Source organism: Cyclopterus lumpus, chromosome 18, assembly GCF_009769545.1.
Source record: "Cyclopterus lumpus isolate fCycLum1 chromosome 18, fCycLum1.pri, whole genome shotgun sequence".
Lineage (NCBI taxonomy): Eukaryota > Metazoa > Chordata > Actinopteri > Perciformes > Cyclopteridae > Cyclopterus > Cyclopterus lumpus.
The window spans coordinates 13,864,535-13,881,929 of record NC_046983.1 but is presented as its reverse complement, the minus strand read 5'-3'; the positions used below and the strand labels follow the sequence as shown (position 1 = coordinate 13,881,929).

General features: G+C 42.8%; 1 protein-coding gene across 1 annotated transcript; it reads right to left on the bottom strand.

Annotated features, from left to right (window-relative positions):
• Positions 1-72: 72 nt before the first annotated feature.
• On the bottom strand, positions 73-15,951 carry fxr2 (fragile X mental retardation, autosomal homolog 2). The gene is made up of 17 exons (XM_034557048.1): positions 15,196-15,951; positions 12,894-12,946; positions 11,983-12,076; positions 9,904-9,975; positions 8,494-8,642; positions 8,290-8,383; positions 7,932-8,048; positions 7,632-7,802; positions 6,108-6,186; positions 5,857-6,014; positions 5,339-5,425; positions 2,239-2,458; positions 1,947-2,126; positions 1,371-1,565; positions 1,132-1,239; positions 906-994; positions 73-816 (listed from the first exon to the last, which is right to left on the bottom strand). Exons 1-17 carry the CDS (start codon positions 15,244-15,246, stop codon positions 706-708), a joined length of 2,028 nt encoding a protein of 675 aa, XP_034412939.1. The 5' UTR covers positions 15,247-15,951; the 3' UTR covers positions 73-705.
• Between the last annotated feature and the right edge of the window lie 1,444 nt (positions 15,952-17,395).

Sequence of the window (17,395 nt, the reverse complement as noted above, 5' to 3'; positions counted from 1 at the left end):
CCCACCCCCCCCAAAATGGTAGAACACCTTGCTCTTTTTCAAACTTAAATGAAAAAAAAAAAAAAAAAAAGCTCAAGTTTTTTTGTATTTATTTTTTTTCAAATTCAAGGCACAATGTCTTTCAATATCCCAATCTGTCTGTCTCCACCCAGGTTCAGTGTGCGGACATCGCGTCACATAAGCTATTGGACTGTCTGCTCGTGCGCCGCTCCCTACAGCTTACATCTCCCTAGTCTGCACTTTAACACTGTTAAACGCGTCTGTTTTGGTTGAGAGAGCGACCACTAAGTCCAAACCAGTGATAAACAATGAAAGGAATTAACATAACGAAAAATACACATAAAGAACAGTTTCAAAAAACAAAACAAAAAAGTCTCGTCCTGTTTCTCGTATTTCAGTATTTTTAAAAATCAAGTCATATCCACCAGCTCTTTTTTGGCAAGCTAGGTTTTTTTTATTTTTTTTTATTTTTTTTTAAATAAGCACTAAGTACTGATAGATAGGATAGCATACACCGTTAACGTGTGTTTTTAAGTAGATGCGTTTGTCGTTTTTTTGTACTTTTTCACTCATAGTATGAATTCAGGTATTTTGTCAGGTACTTTTTCACTCATCTGTTTACGGTTTAAGTTAATGCAAGCAGGGACAGAGTTTGCCATGGAGTCTTGCTCTAGACTTGGGTTCGCGAGGGGCAGGGCCGTCTCTTTACGAGACCCCGTTGACCAAGGTCAGGGTCTCACTGGCCGAAGTCATGCCTTTGCTGGGGGAACCCTTGGAGGGTGTTTGCTCATCCTTAGTGGCGCTGGTCCCGTTCTCCTGTGGGGGGTAGGGGAGAGAAGGTGGGAAAAGGTGAGACTTCGATTTGTCAATAAAACTAAGGCCAAGGTGTGCATTCCTGTCTGTACCTTGGGCTCGGGACCACCGTGGTTTTCCTTCTGTGGCAGGTTCTGTCTGCTCTGGGACTCAGCACGGGAAATGTAGTCCGCAACAGTCACTGGAAACATTGAGATCGGTTAGCTAGAACAATTGCTACACAGTACATAAAGCACACCGCAGATAGAGACTCAAAAGCAATCTAACCCTGTTCCTTCTGAAGAGGAAAACATTTAATCTTGAAACCCGGTGACTCACCACTTTCAGCTGGCTGTCTGTCACGGCTGGCCGAACCTCCCTCTGGGCGGTTGCCACGATTACGACGGCGGCGGCTTCTGTTGCGGCGCTGAGGTCGCGCCTCATCATCTGACGGTCAAATGAGGACAATAAGGAGTTACAGTCTGCTTCTATCAACAAGCGTCCTGGTACTAATGGTAGAGATTTACAATGTGCATTTGTTTCAAAGCAAATTATTAAATGAGCACTGAGCTTCTCACCCAGTCCGTTCTCACTGGGGCCGGCCTGGCCGTCCGACTCCGTGGCAGCGTCCATCACGCTGGGCTCCTGGTCGTTGCGGCGGCGACGGGAGCGTCTGCGGCGGTCTCCTCCCATGCCCTCACTATTGTCTGCGTCAGCCAGCTCTCCCTCACCCTCCAGCAGGGAGTATGGGTTACTGTCTGGGTCCTTCAGCACTGGATATGCCACAGAAAAGTAGTATTGCAACCACACCACAACCAATCTCCTCTCATTTGTATTTATTTACATTAGATTTAACACAAAGACTGTCTGATTAAAAAACATATTGTGAATCTCCTGTAGCCGACATTCTTGCACAACTATCCTCCCTGAGCTCTCCTTACTTTATGGAATAGGAGGAATACACTGTGCACACACACACACACACACATAAAAAAGGCACCTGCCAGTAGCTTCTTGGAAAGACTTCCCTGACCTGTTTAACAACACCATGTTCCAGTTTCTCGTTACAATACGGTCATATCACATCTTAAGTGGACTAAAGGTGAAACGTGAGGTCCTTGATTGTTGGTGAACTGAACATTGGCTCTACCTACCTGAGCTGATGGAGTTGGAAGGCTTGGACGTGGGCCCCCCACGGCCTCGTCCTGAGATAGAGCCTCGGCCCCTGCCGCCTCGCCGGGAGCCTCTCTCGTCTCCACCAATGCCACGGGGCCGCTGCTCTCGCTCGCTAACGTCCTCCGATTCAGAAGCATTGGACAATTCAGAGTTTGTGCCTGGATCAATGTAAAAAAAAAAAACGGAAAAAAAACATTGCCACATGACTTTTCACGCGACGGACATGTCACCCACTCTATATAACCACTCAGATGACTCCTTCATTCTCACCATATCCAGAGTATTGGCTGTTCGAGGCCCTACGGCCTCTGCCGCGGCCCCCATAGGTGCGAGAGGTGTGAAGTGAGTTGGTGCTCTCATCTGTCAAGTAGCCCTTCTCCCGTTCAACACCGGGGCCCCCGGTTCGATTAGCGGGGGCACGGTACCCAACCCCGATCTGACGGAGCTGCTCGTCAATCTGGAGACGCTCGAGGCGCAGCTGCTCCACTTCCTACAGGACGGGGGCCAAATAATGGCGCAGCCATGAATTAATCAAATTAAGTAAAATAAAAAAGTTACTACATAAATCGCCATATTAAAATAGTTATCAAAGAGAGTCCCTAATTGCACCAATCACATGTCTGACGTATTGCATCTTCCCCAACATCAAATCAAGTATAAGATTCCTGAGCCATTTTGAATGCATTGTGCCAAAGGTTCTGCTGTTGCATGTAAATTATCTGACCAACAGACACGATCCGATTTAACTTCAAACAAAGGATGCTCGCTGCTGTTGAGCTGGTTGTGTTGGGACAAAAAAGGATACTTTTTATATTTAAAAAATAATAATTGAAGCTGCAAGCTTCAATTATTATTATTATTGGTCCTTGTTCCTCCTCGCACGCAACTGAGTGATGCTGGAAATTATACATGCATCAACATAATACAATTGAAGGGGATCTGATAAATTCCCTTCATCAGGAGTTCAGTAACGTATAGTGACAAGAAATACACAAATATTAACGGAAAATATCACACAAAAATGTAAACGGCTGACTTCCGGGACCATTCAGAGGATGGTCTGAAGAGACTTTCTTTTCAGTTTACATGTTTTACATATGCCTACCAAGTTTCATATATGTAGGTGAAACGTAGCGCTGGGGCTGCTTAAATTAATATTTGTAGGGGGCGCTATTGAGCCATTAAAATCATATCAGTTAACTACATCTTTGACTTTAAATGTGTGTGCCAAGTTAAGTTACATTTCGAGCATGTCATATTGGTTTATTCGGTTACGCCGAAGGATCAAAAATCGCCGATCAAACTTCACAGATGCTCCAACTCACTACCCTTCAAGAAATCCATACAATCTTCACAGTGAAGCATTATCAAGGTCTTAAGTCTATTCTGAGAGCGATCTGATTAATCTGTGAGGAGAAGGGTATAAAAGTAGAAAACATGTAACTTACTGTTGCCACTAGGTAGCGCTATGACTAGAATTCACAAGTATCATATGGATTGTGTTCAGGATCAGTATGTCATGAGAACTATGGAGCAGATTACATAATGTATGGCCGAGTTAAAACAACTTCCATTTTCATGGCAAATGGTGTTCTTTGCCTTTGCGCCCTACGCAGTTTTATATTTTTTTAAATCCTTTGATACATTTTCACTGCTAAGGTCTCAAGAGCACACTGCCCGACTTTGGAATGAATCTGGGTTTAATCTCTAGGACAAGTTCGCTATTTTACAACTCCCCAAAATGTGAAAAAAACATGAAAAAAAGGCTAAAAATGACGATATTGAGCGATTGACTGCAGCACCCTTAATGTTCAAATATTATATTATGAGTCTTTAAATATGAGGCCACACCCCTTAGAAGTTCATTGGCACATATCCTCTGAAAGCAATGAGATAAACACGCTTTTTATAAAATGTTATGGCATTGAACCAATAATGAACCACAGAAATGTTCGTAACAATCGGACCCAGCGTTTAGGAGAAAAAGAAAAAAGTTTTTTTTTTATTACAAATTTCGAAATGGCAGAAAATCTGATTAGGTGTATTTTATGGCCACCATGAACTTTTTTTGTAGAGCAGGTCCAAGTGGACGTGTACCAAATTTCAAGTCAATCGGTCATTGTGAGCAAAAAAGGCAGGTGTTCTACCTTAAGAGGGGGCTATAGAGAAATTTATTTGTACCCAAATGCAAGACCTCCAAATTATCAAATTTTTCACAAGTCCTGAAAACGTTTGGGATATGATAAAGGCCTCAAAAACGCTTTCATTGCTAGAGAAGAAAAAAAATTCCTCGAAATACAATAGGTTCCTCTACGACGAAGACACCCTAATTAAATCTAAACAGTCAATTGCAGTATTACAGGGCTTTCTACTCACAACAACATATGTCATTGCTGACCGTTGACTGATTTACTGAGCTGGGACCATTACGTTACTCCACCACTAAGTGGCAGTAACGCGTAAAGTTCTGTATGGATGGACATTGTCCCCTCACTTTTTAAACTCTTTGGAAAGAGTTCAGACTTATAACACAGAATAGCCCAATCGGTTGCTAAGAGTTGCCTTGGGAACCCTAAGAATGGGGGAAACAGCGATCATTACCAGTTTGAATGGACATTCAAACAATTGTCCAACTACTTAGTATTATTTTGCTGGGGAGCCGCTGGACAACTATTCCAGGATAAAGTTAACGGTGTTGAGTTCTTTATGTTTGCCGTCACTGAAATTAGGTGACATCTTTTTGAAAGTATTTAAAAGTCCAGCAAAGTTACATATTGCCATCTTTGTTGATTAGGGTGCTGGGCTTTGGCCTCTAATGGCAGCAGTGCAATGACAGCAGTTTCTATGTTGGTTCAGTGGTGGGGGATTTGGAGGAGCACTTCAGTGTGACAGCTGCCTCCACCAACAACAGCTGAGCCTCATGAGAGGCGTGAAGGAAGTGAAGCAGGGCAAGGGGGCCTGGTGTTATTTTTGGAAGCTGAGGGTCCAGATAGCTGGTAATCTAAACTCATGTGCACCCATCACCCCATCCCAGAGAGAGGGGCTATTTATAAAAGCACATGAAGTAAGGACAAAACGAGGTGCTCTCAGCAGCTTTCCTCATGTAGTGTTGGGGGAGGGGGGACAGGCAGGTGAGTGACCAATATGAAATTGCCCTCCACATACACCCACAGGACACTGTTCTCACCCCACACATGTCACATAGGCTTCTAAAAAAAAAACTGTTTCCTCAACTAAGTGTCCAGATATTCTGAGCAAAAGTCTGCAATGTACAGAAGACAAGTGCTATAAACATGCAGTTCTTTTTCTATTGACGGAGAGAAAAAGGCTAGTGCTGACATCTACTGATGACCGCGGAGGATTTACCAACCTGGAGGTAGGACACATGGTACTCCAACAGAGCCTGAGCATTGCTGATGTTCTCTTTAGTTCCCACAAACACGAAGGGAACCAGGCCCTGATGAAAACACAGAGGGGGAGATAAGAAGTTGAGTTTCTAATTTAAAAAACAGATACTCACTTTAAATGCTGAAGCCCATTATTGGGAAAAAAAATCAAGTAAAATCACAGTTAGAAATAACATTTAACGTGGTGAATTAAAAACACATTTTTGGAATGATTAGTATACTTAAATATCACCGGAAGCACACACACACACACAACAGAAACATAACAGACAGCCGAGTACCCACACACAGTTACCATAACCGACATGTGCTTTGCAGTGGGCTGTGGTTATTAAAAGCAATGAAAACATAAGTGCTAGTGACAAAACAAAAAGAGACAAAGCAGCAGACAGCACATGGGACTTTTACAGTTAATAGGCTTTGCTCTTGAGAGAGCGAGGGGGGTAATAGGGGACTTAGGCCAGTCGCATGGCCCATTCACCTCTTTGCTGTTGGCCGTGTCGTCTCTGCTTGCCCCCTGCCGAACTCCCTCCTCCCGGGGAAGCTTTTTGTCGTTGTCTCCCTCAATCCGCACACGGACCACGCCCGACTTGTCTACAATCTCCTGAATGACTTTGCCACTCTTGCCGATGACTTTGCCTAAGAGCGTACACGCACGTGAGAGAGGTGTAGTGATATGGAGTGTGTCAAGTGGGACAAAATGAGCTCCCTTCAGGAATGCAGCTTACTCACCTACAAGGTTCCTGGGTACCTGAAAGAAGTCTTCTTTGAATTCTAGAAACTCTCTAGCCTGCTTTACTGCCTCTGGGGTCTGTAACACAACCATTAGACCACATTTCACTACCATTTATTTAATTTTTTATATACCGTATTTTCCGCACTATAGGGCACACTAGATTATAAGGCGCACTGTCAATGAATGGTCTATTTTCGATCTTTTTTCATATATAAAGCGCACCCGACTATAAGGCGCATTAAGCAAAACAAAACAGTCAGTCAAACTTTATTAAACGTGTTCACAATAACCCTCAACATTGTTCAAACGTTAATGAGCGTATTCACAATAACTCCCAACCTTGTTCAGTTGTAACACGTAAAAAAAAACCAGTCTGATACCGCTAAATCAAACGTTAGCGTAACTGTGTGGTCTTCTTTACTTGGCGCAGGTCATCTTCTTGGTTCCTCCACTTCCGTACCATTGATTCATTAATGTTGAATTCTCTCGCAGCTGCTCTATTCCCATGTTCAACTGCGTGAGCCTTGAGTTTGAAGTCCGCGTAGTAAGCGTGTCTCTTGACAGGTGCCATTGTGGGGTCCTTATACACACTGTAATATTATGGCGAAGCACATTATGTATTACTCCGCGACGCTCCTGACTACGATAGCCGTAAAGAGGCGTTCACACCAAACGCGTTGCGAATTTTCTGGATCCCATGTAAAGTCAACAGACGCGTTTGGTTGAAATTCACCGGACGTTGCGATAGACGCGTTTCGTGCGTTGTGAAATTTCGCCAGAGTTGAAATATTTCAACTTCCAACGTGAGTTTCGCAACTCGCCAGCCGATCAGCGTTGAGATGCTCCGCCCGTTGGGCTGCTGCTGCTCTGCTAGCAGCCAATCAGTGTTGAGATGCTCCGCCCGTTAGGCTGCTGCTGCTCTGGTAGTGCTGGAAGCGGAAGTTATCGAGGCGGAGTCGGTGAAACTCCCCGAGCTGTGTGAGCCTACGGGTGATGTTATGAACCCAGACACGAGGGCGTTAGATGTTCCGACGCTTATGGGATTTCAACAACAAGTATAAAGCAGAACTAGTGGTTATTTCGACCGTGGTGGATGGAGGAAATTATAACTTTTTACCGAGACAAGCCACGGAGATAAGCCACGCCCCTTTTCGCAACTGGTTGCGAGACACAAATGAACACAACTTGACTGGCGAATAAACTGACGGGAGTTATAAAGCCGTTTGGTGTGAACGCACCATAATACTGCAAGCGGTGCGGCTTTGTAGTTTACCAAAGTCGTACTAAAACATTTTGACAGACCACACAAAATCGCTTCGAGGTCAGTAAGCACAACCAGAATTAATTCATATATAAGGCGCACTCTCGTTTTTTGAGAAAATTAAAGGCTTTTAAGTGCGCCTTATAGTGTGGAAAATACGATATATATATATATATATATATATATATATATATATCTCTCTCTCCAAACATTGGGACTCGAACCAACAAATGACACATAAGCTCATCAAGCGGCATACCTCTCCATAGATCCTAAATGTGCAGCTTTCCTCCTCCAACTCGATCGCTGTGACACCGGCCACCTTTCTTGCCTGCTGGATGTTGGCACCATGTGAGCCGATGGCTAGGCCCATCAGGTCCTCCCTGACCTTCACCTCCTCCTGGTATGCTGATGCCAACTGCTTACTTGTCTGGGAGGGGAAACACATTTGTGGTTTGTGTGAAAACTCCTAGGTTTTAAATGAAAAAACATCCACACTTACAGGCTAAATGATGTATGTTCGACAGGATGTGCACATCAAATTTTAAATTAGGTTTACCTCCAAATGTTTGGTGGCTTCTTCGTTGCGGGACATAAGCATAAGCTTGGTACGGATGCTGCGGAAATGCATGTCGCTCAGAAGAGACGCACGCTTTACTGTGGTTTCATTTGTAGACTGAAGATGACAAAGAATGTAAATAAAGTTACAATTCAACAATTGTTTAGTTAGCGTTTGTGAATATTAGAGGAGTCTTACAGAAACACAAGTTACAGAAGTTGTCAAATATGTGCTCTCAGAATTTTATCATTGTATTACTTTTGTCTAGAAAATAGGAAAGGCCGGAAGAGTTGAGCCGATGTGCAACAAGGCCGTTCACTTGTTCATGAGGTCTGAAGTGTGTATTCCGACTACTAACCAGCACAATGAGTTTGTGTGTTTGGGTACTGTAGAAGATGCAGTTGGCTCCGATTGCTTTCCGGAACTCTTTGTGAATGTTGTCATTTTCACAGCTGTCGATAAGAAAACAATCCGCAGGAGAGTCAGCCTCGTTATCGAGCTTGGTGCAACGCTCACGTTAATTCAAATGAATCTATCTTCAGGGTGTAAACTTGACACTCACATGTCCCTCAGGTCTTCTGGGACAGGGATGGGGACTTTGTGGAAGGAGCTTCGAGAGGAAGGGCTGTTGGGGTTGAGGGGCCTGATGCGCTCCGCTGTGACAATCTCGTTGTATGTGGCGTCGCACGCCGCGTATTCTATCACATAGAACTGAAAACGGCAAACAAAAAGATACAGATTTTTAATAATGGAGCCAGAAATGTCAAGACACACAAATGTTGGACAGCCCAGATAACCAATGAGTTAAAAATTAAATGAAAACACATGCCAAGATACATTGAGCAGCACTGCTGAATTCAATCCATATAAAAACTCTGACTCAGCTGTCAACATAAAAAAAGATTCATCCGCTCCCGAATTAAAAATTAATGGATGTCTGCTCTCGAATTAAGAAACGATATTTCACATTAAAAAAAATACAGCCATTCATCTATTAAATGAAGCTACACAACACTCTTCAGTTTTTGAGTAAACACAAGATGAAACACAGTGTACCAGAGTGAGATGGAGAAGAAACTGAAATGCAGAGAAAGAAAAGAGGGGGAACCCAGAGAGGCAGTGAGATGAACACTGCACACTCATGCTCAAAAAGGACAGAATTAAAGCCATCAGTCAATGCTAGACATTCCTGCAGGCTCATATCAGACTGCTCCAAATAACAGCCCTACACCAGCAGCAACTCCCCATGGCACAGTAGTGCTACAATGCGGTCCTCAGCCATATCCCACTGACCCACTATTCAACCTGCAGCTCGTGCTGGTGGTGACTAAGAGCCAGTTCCAGTTCTCGTTTATTAGAAACATGAAAATAAAATACGTCAACACTGTCTGTGTGACCGAGCCGGTCGCATAACCATTTTGTCACAAGAAGAAAAGAAAAAAAAAAAAGCACAGGGTGTATGGGAAACGTAAATTGAAGACCATAATGTCAGACCACATCAGGGCATACTGGCTCTTTGAGCTCATTACCCTGCAGTTACTACAGGCCTGTATTCACTCTCAAGACAGCAGTACTCAGAGCTCAATATAAAGTTGCTGGCAATACAACAAAACACTGATGGTAAAGAGAAAGATAATAGATACATATTAAATATTGAGATACAGAGAACGCTTGCCCAGTTGGATCTCACTGACGATATTAATATTAGTCAATTTTAACTAAATAGCTACAGGAATTTTTAACCAACGGGAACAAAAAATTCCTTCAGTGCATTGGTGTTTCCACCGTATTCAAGGCACTGAAACTGCACTGCAATGTGCTGTTGTGTAACCATAGAGCGTTGTTTAAATGAATGTAGGTGGAAAGGGGATTAAAAAAATAAAAAAACAAAAAAAAACACCATTAAGACGAATCACTTGTCTTTGAAGTAGAGTTCAATTCTCCTCGTCCCCTTTTACAAATCTATTCTTACCTCTCCCTTCATCATACGGACTCGGGCCAGCCACCAGCCACATGGCTCCTGTTCGTTGGCCCTCGAGTAAACCTGTGAGAAGATACATAGTGAATTAAAGCTGCAAGCAGCGATGTGCGGGTCCTCGTTCCTCCTCTCACGTCGTCGGGGGTACTGGCTGGATGCCGGCTCAAGCGGCCCGGGAATGTCTGCTACCGTCAGAGTAAGCGTCTATGAGTTAGCCGTTTTTCCCTGCATGGAGCGATGCTGGAAATTATACTCCACCACTTGCTGTATCTACTGTATTGCCCGAGACAACATGCATCAACATAATACATTTAAAGGGGATCTGATAATTTCCCTTCATCGGGAGTTCAGTAACATATAGTGGCAAGAAATACACAAGAATTAATGGTTAAATCACACAAACTGACTTCCGGTACCGTTTCGAGCATGGTCCCAAGAGACTTTCTTTTCAGTTTACATGTTTTACATATGCCTACCAAGTTTCATAAATGCAGGTGAAATGTAGTGCTGGGGCTGCTTAAATTAATATTTGTAGGGGCCATATTGCCATTCTGAAGCATTACAATAATATCAGGTAACTACATCTTTGGCTTTAAATGTGTGTTTTAAATTAAGTTAAGTTTCGAGCATGTTACATTGGTTTATTTGGTCATGGCGAAGGATCAAACTTCGCTGATGCTCCAACTCACCGCCCTTTAACAAATCCATACAATCTTCACAGTGAAGCATTATCAAGGTCTTAAGTCTATTCTGACATGTTTTGAGAGGGATCTGATTAATCTGTGAGAAGGGTATAAAAAGTAGAAAACATGTAACTTACTGTTGCCACTAGATGGCGCCATGACTAGAATGCAAAATCATCGTATGGATGTCTTCAGGGTTAGTATGTCATGGCATATGAGAAATATGGAGCAGACTAGATAATGTATGGCCGAGTTAAAACAACTTAAATTTTCATGGCGAATGGCGTTTCTTTGAAATAGAACCCTACGCACAGTTTTATATTTTCAAAATCCTTTGATAACTTTTCATTGCTAAGGTCTCTAGATCACACTGCCCGATTTTGGAATGAATCAGGTTTAATCTCTAGGTGGAGTTCGCTGTTTTACAACGCAAAAAACAAGAAAAGGCTAAAAATAGCGATATTGAGCGATTGACTGCAGCACCCCCTAATGTTCAAATATTATGAAAAGATTAGGGAACGCTAAGGGATGCAATGTGGACATATGCTAGCAATTTGGTGAGGATAGGCCAAGTCATTTTGAAGTTATGCGTCTTTAAATATGAGGCCACACCCCTTAGAAGTTCATTGGCCCATATCTTCTGAACGCAATGAGATATCAACAAGCTTTTATTAACTTTTGATGACATTGAAACAATAATGAACCACAGAAATGTTCGTAAAGATCGGACCCAGCGTTTAGGACAAAATGGAAAGAAATTGTTTTTTTTACAAAATTCAAAATGGCGGAAAATCTAAGTAGGCGCATTTTATGGCCACCTTTGACTTTTTTGTAGGGCAGGTCCAAGAGTGTGTACCAGATTTCAAGTCAAACGGTCATTGTTAGCAAAAAGCGTGGGCTTTTTGCTAGAAGGGGGCGCTATAGGGAAATTCTTTTGTACCCAAATGAGAGATTCCCAAAATTGTGTTTTTCGCCAGTCCTGATATGCATGTGAAATTTAAGAACGTTTGGGATATGATAAAGGCCCGAAAAGGGCAACATTCCTTAGAGAAAAGAATAAGAATTCCACGAAAAACAATAGGTTCTTCTACGACAAAGTCGTCACGAGGACCCTAATTAGACAACAAACTATTCCACCCAGTAACTGTACTTCAAAACTGTTTTTAGTGGGAAGCATGATGTGATGACAGTGAATTGGCCTTGGCTGCAGAAGCAGAAAGGATACATACATATTGTACAACCAAGGACTATTGTAGCAAAGACCCAAGTGAACAACTTTGTCAGGAAAAGTCAATCCGAGCAAATAATGATCCTTCTGGTGAGGTGCAAAGACACTGAGGCCTTGAGTCATGGGGTTAGTGAACTCAGGTGGATGAAAGACAATCCTTACCTCCACCTCCTCTCCTTCACCAATCTCCTTCTGGTATTCGGCTGGAGGAGGCAACCGCACGTCGCTGAAGGGCAGCTGTCTCTCTGGCTGCCAGCTACACGAAAACGACAAAACGTCAGCTTATCAACAAGCACTGGAAACAAAACGTAATACTGTTACGTTGTTCATGCGGTCTAGATCCAGCTCTTTCTACCCTCATGTCACATTAGGATTGTAATTACATAGGTGCATTACCCACTCTGCTGTGCAGAACATGAACAGACATAATGAAAATAAGAATTTTAGTGGGTTATTAAAAACGGTGCCTGGACAGCCAGTGACTATGTTCATTGTATCATGCACTTTACAATACATAACTTGAAAATAGCTTAAAAAGAGTGTACACTTGTTCAACCAATGACCGGCCCAATCAGTATTGATATATAATTTTGTTTTAAATAAATGTCATTAATAGCCTTATTTGTATTCATTATATTCAAAATGCTATTCCAACTACGCCATGTGCTCAGAGAAAGTAAAAGGAGAAAGGGGAGCAGGAAATCATCCAAAAAAAACGACACAGGCCACCATACTGCCACCCCTCCCACCCCGCATACCGTGGGTCACTATTTTTAGGGGCAGCCTGCTCTACAAGCTGAGATAAAGAGGGACCAGGGGGATGGGTAGTGGAAAGGGACAGTGGGTGGGACTATGAGTACATGCCATCAGACTGGCAAGGACAGGAGGGATCAGAGCAGGAGGTTAAAAAAAAGAAAAAGTTAGACATATATGGACAGCTGCATGCCAAGCACAGGTGCTGACGAGGACAATTTTGAATGCGTGGCTGAAGCTCAGAGCAGCCATCGTAACTCATTTTCACCCATGTACGACTTATTGATCATAAAGCAGATGTACAGAAAGAGGAAACTTACTTGTTTTCAAAAACAATTGTGAGCGAGTCTTCGTGGACATCTTTGATGTAACCCTAAGAGAAAAGCAGAAGGGCAGAATTTTATTCCCGGTAACGCTCGAGACAGACAGTGATTAGGGGTGGGGCTGCGAGAGTTTGATTTTGCATTTAAAACAACCTAAGACAGCTGACATGTAAGCCATTCCAGACCAACACTGTTGCTTAAAAAGGAGGCTTTTTTGGAAGCAAAGACATTTTGTCACAAGCAATTCTCTGGCTGTGAATTCAGTGCTGGATAAAGTGACGATGAACACCTCTCCTGGAAATTGTTGTTTTACACCCTTTAAGAAGTCGATTCTTTACCACAACTCTGATCATCAATCACCACCTACTGCAGTCTTAAAAATGGTCCCAAGCAATGGTCAAAACATGGCTCTGTATCTACATAAACAGTTCTCGAGAAGAAGCCAGCAACGACAACAGGTCGGACTGAAAAAGGGATCACCCTCCAATTTCACATGTCACATTAGGAGACAGCTAGATGTGCATATTAATGTCAGGTTGAGTATTGCTTCCACCAGGTCAAAGGGCAGGCAAGCCCTCTATCTAACGTGACATGACTGGTGGAAAGGTGGGGGCAGAGAAGGGGTCCCGGGCAGCTTCGTACTTCGTAATGAGGTCCTCTCATCCTCAGGCCAGCAGCCACATGCAGGTCCACGTGGTGAGCAAGACATTTCAGAGTAGAGGAGGCAGGTTTGCAACCTTCTCTTTCAAAAAAAAAAAAAGCCACTGTGTTTAGATAAACACATTTGATTTTCCTGCTTAGAATAAAATGTAAATAAATATGCTTTATTGATGTAAGATACCCAGCCAGAAAAAAATATATACATTTGAATGAAATACAAAACTCTTTATTTAAGCTTTTATCAGCTGTCCTATCACAATATACAGACTATAGGCTGTAGACAAAGCCCCAGTTTGCTTACAGGTGCTGTACTGCCCGGTTCATAAATATGATCATGTTCCATAGTTAAAAAGAAAAAAACTGACTCACACTATGATGAATGAAGTGGATTCATAAAGCAAACATAATTTTACAACCCATGTGTCGGTCAGAACAGGTAAATAGCAACAAAGATTTCCGCTCTCTCCCATCAAAAACAACATTTTATTTACAGGAATATGACATTTAAAATGTCACATGTCTCATTTGACATCCACAAAATGAGATTTGTGAGATAATGGAGGTAATAGAGGGGAGTGGGAGAGTTCATTCATGCCAGAGACAAACTGTCAGCCTGTAAAACAGAACGACAGGTGAAGCACCATGGAGGGGAGTAAATATAGGCTCATCTCTAAATCGCCATGTGGTCGCTCATCTATCTGAACACCGAAAAAAAACAGAGAGCACATGGAGAAATAATGGCATTACTAAAACTAAGCATTACAATAAGATATGCCACAAAAGGTTGTGGCTACAAAGCATGGGAAGGAATAATGGGGTTTACATATTCGATAAAATACTACAATGTTCATCAAGACCCAAATCCGTATGATTTGACTAACAAAAACGTTGATGCTTGGAGATGACTAAATATTATGAGCCTATAGAACTAAACTTGTAGTTACCGATTTGCCATCTTAATGTGACGTTTGAAAACAAGCTGTGACACAGCAGCAATAAAGGCTCCCAAGTAATGTGTCTAGATATAAAACTACACTTGAATTACGCAGAATTTAAACAAACTGTCCACTTCTTCTTTGGCAGAGCAATACACACAAGCGGCCCCCTCCCCCAAGATTCAGTTGTGTAGCTGGAACGTGGGTTAAGGTACCAAACAGATACGAGGTAGCCTTTGTGAGTAGCCTTGTAATAGCATCTCCTCATACTTGGAAGCAGGGACTGCACAACAGCTGTCTGCTCAGCGGCTCACTTAATTTGTAAATGCTTGAATACCACATTTACATGCTGTGAAATACGCTGCATGCCATGTCAAAACGACATCAATCTGTTGTGACTTCTATGCATATTGACATTGGTAAAAAACAACCAAAAAACAACCAAATATAGGCCATACATGGTGATGTCAAGTGCAGTAGCTTCACAGCTAACGTTAGCTGGAGCTAGCTACCCACCCCACAATAGCCAACCTTAATGGGAACGCAAATCCATCCTTGTTAGACAAAACCGGACCGAAGCTAATATCAGTTCAATAGTTTTATGCTAAGCAAGGCCTGTCTCGGAAAGATAAAAATCTTACAGCTCTTCCCGAAACTAAACTTTTAACTGGGACAACTATAAACTACGACTGTGACCAGGTTACCTTGTAGAAGGCCCCATTCGAGCCGCGAACTTCCACGGCCAGCCCGTCCATACTCGTCGGTAGTTCCCCACAGCTGAGCTTGTCTGTCGCCGTGAGGACTCCCGGCGAGTCCGGTAACGTTACCACCCCCAGCTTCTCCGCCCTTCGCCGCTCTCCGGCGCTTGTGGATTTCCAGTGTTTCGGGTGGAGGGAGAGGGGCAGAGGTGAAGGGTTGGGGAGATGGGTGTAATGGTGGCAACTAACGCAACACAGACGCCGTCTCCAGCAGCGGCTAGTTGAGAGGCTGCGTTGTCCGTTTTTGTCTTAAAGTGGAATTTGGTGCTCGCGAGCCGAAAGGCACCGCCACGAGCAGTGGTGAAGTCTCGACGTGCGCGAGGAGGAAAAGCAAGCTAATGATGCTACGGCAAGAGGGTGCTAGCTGATGGATAATTAGCTGGGAGGCTAGCTATCAACACCTTGATCCCGTCAGTTTTCACGGATGCTAGCTGGCTAGCATTGGATAGCCCGGTTGCGTTTGTTGGTTGTGCGTGTGGCGCAGTCGTTACGTTGGATAATTTCACAGAAGTCGTCAGCGGGGGGGGGGGTCGTTTCTTCAGCCTGCAGTGCAATTTTCATTGGCGTTTCTTTCCCAAACAGCTTTTGAGATGCACAGCCGCCCGCCGACTCCGACTCCAACTACCCGTTCCCACAAACACACGCCGATAGAGTGAATCACAGTGGGACTGAATGACCTCAAACACCCCACCCCTCCATGACAAAAACCCGCCCATCAGAGATCCCGACACCGTGATTGGTTAAAGGCCATCGCAATCAACACTAGCTTTCATTAATTGGTTTAGAAAATAAGGGCTGGTTCCATAAACGTGACCTATACAATCTAGAGAGTTGCATCCTAACACCATCCATTGGTTTAGCTCTGTGTCAATTAGAATTGTATTCAAATTGACTGGCTCACATGCCTAATTTTGCCCACTCATTGATGAGTGAGGACCACCAGCCATTGTGTAAACAGCATTACAGCGAGGTTACTACACATTTAATGAACCAAGCATATCACACCATATGATCAAAATGTTCAGACTGGGAAAAGGGAAAAACCGCACTAAGTTATGTTTTTTATGCTTAGATATGTTTATATTTACACCTACTGTATGTTTTCATAGTGTACATAACAGTCCTGTCTATTCTGTGTCTGTATCTGTCCAGCTCTGTTGCCCCTGTACTTTGTTGTTATTTGAAATGTGTGTGTGAGTACATTGAGAGAGATAACAAAAATTAAAATAAATAGTAAAATTCCTTATGTTCACGACCCAAAGGTAATAAAGCAAAGTATGAAACTGTGTGGGCAAAGTTAGATAAGTGAGGGTTCCTAATAACAAGGAATGCAACAACAAGAACACCAGACCTGGGCAAGGAGCGTTGTGAGGAAACAGCGGAGAGAAGCACATAGAGGAGGCCAGAGGCCATGGGGGAAAGCCACACTGTACAGGAATACTGTAAACTAATTTTCGAGACATGTGTTTTGTATTAATGGTGTTTTTTTAAATCCCTTTTCCACCTATGTATGTTTCCAATAATTTAAACAATGCACTGTGATCACACAACCACACATTACAAAGAACAACATAGAAAAAAGTAGGAAAGTAATTGTCTTTGTACGCAGCAGCCAGAAACCAAAGAAATGGCAACGCGTATCATGGAATTTCTTCTACTCAATTTTCAAGTGCTAATAATAATAATAAGTCATTATAAGATTATTTTGATTGTGAACAGCAGTTATCCCCCTACCCTAATAATATCTTGGTTAGCTCCAGACTCTTGACTTTGATTTCATTTATTCCTTGAACAGCATGGGCAGACAAAAGTGAAATAAATCTTCCTCAGCAAAAAATTCAAAAAAAGGAATCAATCTTCAATGACCTGTATCAAAGGAAAACACAAGTAAACTTCTGCTTGCAATATTGCCTCTGCCTGGGAGTTCAACAAGTTCCCTCAAAGCAAGTCATTCTACATGCCAACAGGACAGCAACAATTGGCCAGGCTGTTGGAAGCTGATGGCCAGAGCCAAGGGCAAGAACATATTAGATATACAATTATATGTGAAGACATGGAGAATAATGAGCAGCGTAAAAACATGATGACAGACACCAAAATACAGAAGGGTTTGATTCAGGGAACATGTTTCTTTTCCCAGAGTCCA